At 43.0% G+C, this 5,889-nt stretch overlaps 1 protein-coding gene across 1 annotated transcript in view; it reads right to left on the bottom strand.

Annotated features, from left to right (window-relative positions):
* The window catches only part of APPL2 (adaptor protein, phosphotyrosine interaction, PH domain and leucine zipper containing 2), a gene marked incomplete at its 5' end in the record, with an annotated part of 32,934 nt that extends 31,692 nt beyond the window's left edge, over positions 1-1,242 (bottom strand). The window contains one exon of the mRNA XM_010192320.1: positions 1,144-1,242. Within this exon, the coding sequence (XP_010190622.1) occupies positions 1,144-1,242 (99 nt within the window). The remainder of the gene's footprint in view (positions 1-1,143) is intronic.
* Positions 1,243-5,889: the final 4,647 nt, after the last annotated feature.

Here is a 5,889-nt window from a genome sequence, read left to right as displayed (position 1 = left end):
ACATCCCTGCTACTCTCGGAGCTCAGCGACTCTTCCAAAATGCCCATCATGACTTTCTGTGCTGATTTTATGTCCCCTCTCCAGCCCCTGGCTATGGGCTATGCTGTTCTCTAAGTATCTGAGCTGTGCTGTAAGCCTCTGCTCTGCATTTGCATGGGATCCAGGACAGGAAGACTTTGGAGCTCTCAAAAGCTGGATCTTCCAGGTGTAGGTAGCCAGATCCTAGGCAGACTGCTCTTTTGCAAGTCATACTATCAGTCACCCAAAAGAGCAATTCCACCAGATGGACACACTTGCAGTAGTTCTGCAGCTGAAATTATTCTTGGTAACATAAGAATCAGGCACTCAGTCTTCCAGTAAATTCAGAATACCCCCAGTCGCCTCATCTGTGTCCTCTGATTTACTGGTTTAAGAACAGATAAGCTGTTGTTTCAGCTGCACTCTGGTATCTAACCTACAAAAATACTTGCAAAAGTTCCACGTGATACTGTGTACGTCTTTGAAGACCTAGATATTGTATTTTGAAATACCTAGTTTTATGCTCGTGGGAATCCTAGCTTCACTGAAAATCACTCAGATTTAGAATAATATTTTCCAAAGCACTGCACATAATTTACCCTACAAAATTTTACTTCCAAAGGGATTTAGCCATCTAGGTCAAGTAAGTGCTTTAGAAAGTGTTATTTTTTTCTGCTCCTGCTCCCGTATTTTCCACACTGACTACTTTAGGTACTCAACTTCAGTAGGACCCAGAGTGTACATTCTCTCTGTAATCAATGGATGCAAACAGTTTTTTTCAAGTGGTAAACCACAACATCTAAGTTAGATGCCTAAAGAGAGTGTGAATACTCATCTGTGTATTGTGTCTACGTTTAGGCAAGCAATGTTGTCAAGGCTGGGCTTCCAGTGTACCATAAGGTAAGGACATACCACAGTTTTATTTATTGTCTGGAGACAGACAAAGCAGGTAAGAATTTTCTCATGCATATGAGGGGACGGAGATATCAGATGGAAAACACCCACAACTCCTCTTAAACCACAAGAGATGCAGGTACTTAGCACCTTTCATGTAAATAACTGCATCATAATAGCAATTTATCTTCTCCCACACATTGAACAAAAGAAACACAAATGAAAAATTACCTGAGCACCGTAGACTCGTTGCATTGCCTGAAGCAACTGGTTTGTATATTCTGTAAGGGTTCCTGCATCTTCTTCAAATACACTGAGCAAAGACCGAGTCTTTGATAAAAGAAAAAAGAAAAGTTTTAGTCCCAAGTGAAAATATTAAAAAGAATCGTAAATGACGGTGAATAAATGGTGGCAAACCCCACAAATTCATAGAAGTAATAAGCCTTTACCTAATTCTCTTTATTCAGAATCTGAAAACCTGTAGAAATTAGTCTTTCTATTATAAACAGGTAAACTGAGGCATACAGAAGTGAAGTGACAAAATGCTATGGCCAAATCCTGACACCCATTTTCTTGCTCTAACCAATACACTTTCCCTCTAGCACAATCAGGAATGTAAAAAATCCTGAATATCTGCCTGCTGACTACAGTAATCCAAACCACCTTAAGGACTCCGGGTCACACGCAACTGCTTGCTCACTTTACTTCTCTAATGTCAGACTGCATTAAAAGCACCCCTTTCCATGAGATAATTTACAGGATTATTCACTCTCAACTGTCTTGAGCAACTCTTAATAGGCCACTGCCAAAGCTAGCTGACGTAATGGGACCAAGCAACTGAGTCTTCATCTATAACAACAGGCACCGAAGTACACACCCACTCAGAGACAGGCCATGCTTTCTCCATTCTGCAAGCTCTTCCTTGTCAGCAAATGGGGAAAAAAGGAACATAATGACTCGTGTTATCTTAAAGGCATGAATTCCCTTGCTTTGTTTTGGTGGAATCATCAGGAACAAAGAATTATGCTGCTGACATAGCCCCTGAGATGGGAAACAAAAGATATCTCAGCATAATGCTAAGCTCCGGAATTTGCCACATTGAGACAATACTGAAAGAGGGAAGGCTGTCCCTTTAACAAAGTCATGATTCATCCTTAGTCTTAACTTTGGTAAATCCAATCTATTTGATGCTAACAGGCAATGTCTTTCCATCTGCACAGCTAATTTCTATGATAATAATTAGTTTCATCTGCTTATGTGAGGGGCACGCATAAACTCCAGTACTTCAATAATCTCAGTCCTGTAGCAGAGCAAGTGCTTTACCTGTCCTCCTAGCACAGGAATCTCTGAGGTACCAGGTACAAATATGGGAAATTTATTTCAGTCTCAAGAAAGTTTTAAGTTGCTCCATTATTCTACCAGGAGGCACATGTACTTCCCCAAGGCATTCATTCTCCTCTGCAAAACTCTCTGCCCAGACTTTATGTTTGTTCTGAAAAAACTCAAAATCAGCATTTTTCAAGAACCCTGGCCTAATATTAGCTACCATTTCTCCCCTGCAGAGGAGTAGCTAAGCCAGAAATTCGTGTTGCTCAGCAGTTCAAGTACATGACTTAGGAGTCAGTCCTTGGATTCTGTTCTAGACGTTGCACGGGAGTACTCCCATACTTTGAGTAACTCTTAAAGCTCTCACCATTTCGGTCTGCTAACGTGCTACGCTGCTACAGTGCTTCCTACCTCGGAGACTGGCAGTTGGTGCGTTTGGTAAACCAGTTTGAGATCACAGCATGTAAGGAGATATGTTATACAAAGTGCTGTTTTCAAATAAAGAGAACATAAAAACCCGAGAATGGAGAGTAGGCCAAGTCAATGAAATGGATACCAAGAACCCAAACTTGTAAAGGACCTTTGTGCGGAACTTCCCTACAAGGACAGTGGCATGATTTTGAGAGTTTTCCACACTAAGCTATTATTTCAGTAATTGAAAACATATTGCCCTTCAAAAATATCTGGTTTTAAATGTTTTACCTCCAGTGATGCAGTAAAGCAAGCAAAACCAATGCCAACGAGCTGTCTTCTACCTACACACTGCTCATTTCCCTTGTTTTGCATTACAATAGCACATGAAATGCCCACGGTACGAAAAATGCGCAGGTTAAAAAACCAATCTAGGGAAGGTAAAAATGAGAAAACTTGACACAATGTTTATCAAGACGTATCTCAAGCCAAGACCTAAAAATGAAAAAGAAATTGCCTGAAGTAGGTTACAAATCTCACGTTTCTGCATGGTGGAAAAGGTTTCCAAACACGGGAATGTCAGCCAGATTCCTAAATCTTACTAAATTTTTGCAGGTTCAATTTTTCAGATGTCTATATATAAGCTGAGGTAGAACAGCTCTGGGAAATCATTTCTGAAAGTCTTGGCCTCAGTTATTAGCACATTGTTCAAAAATAATAAAAACAATAAACGATTCAAGCAGTTTGGAAGTTATTCTTGGAAAAGTTTATATTTAAGAACACCATTTTAAATCACTGCAACAAAATACCAGCATGTGTATATCCTTGTTGTTGCTGTTTTGCCAAACTCTGCCATAGCAGCTAATGCTGCTGAAATAAACCAGTAATCCAAATATTAAGCTAACATTTAGGAGACCTCATTAGTAGCACCATTATCTCGGCTTCTGAAAACACAGGAAAAAATTCTACTTTCATGTACTTATTTTCCTCAGTTTTAGCATGACTGCTTGCGTAAATTTCTCTCGTTTGGTGGCCAAACACTTCAAAACTAAGACATTTCTTGCGGCCTTTTTCAGACAGTGCTTGGAGACAAATCAAGACAAAAGTGCTATATTTTTGCAGAGAGAGAGATCAAGTTTCAGAAAACTGATGAAGAGTGAGTTTTGGCCTAATTCTCTTCTGCTTTGCATGCAATTTACATACTTCATACAGTTTATTCAAAGTGAGGTTATATCTTCCTTTTACCATGCTCTGCATTTCTGGAAGTGACTGCACAGGTCAGAGGACAACCAGGTCACTTGACACAGAAGTAAATGATCACATAAGCTGCCATTCTGTAAGTTTTGTGGGACACAAACTGCCTGTTTGCTTTGATTTTCTAGCACCCAGCTCACAGAGGTGTCCTGCTTTTTAAAGCTCGCTCTAACAAAACAGTAATAAAAATACAAAAGACTGGAAAATTAGACTTTAGCAGCACTGGGCCATTATGAAAATATTAAACAGTGCTCCTCCCTCCCAAAGTCACATAACTTGAGCAAAAAGTAATGATCAAATCAAGCCAAAACATCCTGCAAACTGCTTTATCCACAGCCTGGTATTTCCAGTAATTGCAAAGAAGATGCTCGCTACCGTCACTTCAGGTCAGAAGAAAGATGAAGACCTTCAATTCAGTGCATTGTTCAGCTGCTTTCAGTCAGTGTTGCATTTTTAATCATTGAAGCAAGTGTTGACTGAAGAGGTAAGTGAGTTCACTCATCTTGTGTGTCAAGTTCTTCAGCTCCAGAAAGTACTGGGGAGGTCAATACTAAAAACATTAATAACTACTTACAATAAATCTAGCACATACTGGCAAACTGTGGAACACAGAACAATTTGGGCTGGCAAGGAACTCTGCAGGTCACCTTGTCCAAACCCATGTTCAAAGCAGGGCTGACTCTGACATTACATCAGGTTACTGAACACTTTTTCCAGTCAAGTTTTGAAAAATCTCCAAGGATGGAGATTCCACATACACTGTATCAAACAGATGATGAAAATCATTCTTACTAGGATGGGATTTCATGGAATGACAGAAAAACAGGGTAAGAAGAGGTGATCAAGATGAGCCGCAAGCTCACTAAGTCCTGACAGGTGCATGTCCAACCTGTCCTTCAAAATGCCCCATGACAGACTCTGTAACACCTTTTAGCAATCTGCTCCACAGCTTAACCATTCATTCATCTGCCTGATCCATCACAGCAGATGAGTGAGGATTACAACACAAGGCTACTTGGAAACAGGATCCATGCTGATCCACCCTGCCCTCCCTTCTTCTTTCCCTGCTTTGCCAGCTACTTTTTTCTCTCTGTCTGCACCACACTTTGTCCTCAAGTGCACCTTCCTCACTCCTCTGTGAAATCTTCACTCTTCCCCTTCCATCTCTCTTCCACACAAACTTTTCCCTTTCCATCCTTCTTTTCAAGCTCTGAGGCTTCACACCTCTCTGCCTCCAAAAAACATGATGACACGGCAAAGTTCTTTGTTGTGGGGTTTCCACCGTCCTCAGGGGTCACTTCCGCAGCTGTGTCAACACCACAGCTCCCAGCACTGGGGCACAGAGCGCTACACGGGGCTGGGCACAGCACAGGGGTCAGGGGAGAAATATCCTCCCCTGCCTGCAAGGGTTGGGAAGGAAAGGGCCTGTCCTCGTTTCTCGGACTCCTTCAGGAACACGTCACCTTCGGTGGGACCCACTTCACCTCATCCATCCTTATGGGAAGCCCCTGTATCTGAACTACCGCCCTTGGGATCCCTCACCGGGAGCAGGGAGGAGCAGGCACGCTGGCGGGGACATTCCTTCGGCCCACTTTTGTCACCGCGGCCAAGTGACTCACAGCAGCTAAGTCTCCCTTTCCCTCAGGGACCTCAGAGGAAGCCATGCCATGCCCACCTATCCTTCCCCAACAACCCTCACCTCTTCAGGGCAACCCTCACAGCCAGCCAGTGCACACCCAGATGGGACAGCGTGAGGAAAAAGTCACATGAGGGGTGTCTCTGAGGGAGGCGAGGAGAAAGGGCACCCTGCCCCTCCATCCTGGGCTGCAGGCCTCCTGTCCACAGACCCCCAAGAGTGGACGCAGCCCGTTTACTCCTGACAGATGCCCCGCAGGAGGTCAATGCCTTCACCCGACGCCACACGGGTGCCATTCACCTGCTTCGTAGTGTCCCCACTCTCCAACAGGCGAAGGCACCCTGACCCCC

The sequence above is a fragment of the Mesitornis unicolor genome, unplaced genomic scaffold (assembly GCF_000695765.1).
Source record: "Mesitornis unicolor isolate BGI_N332 unplaced genomic scaffold, ASM69576v1 scaffold8149, whole genome shotgun sequence".
Taxonomy (NCBI): domain Eukaryota; kingdom Metazoa; phylum Chordata; class Aves; order Mesitornithiformes; family Mesitornithidae; genus Mesitornis; species Mesitornis unicolor.
The sequence above is the reverse complement of the archived record's forward strand: the minus strand, read 5'-3'. Positions and strand labels throughout refer to the sequence as shown.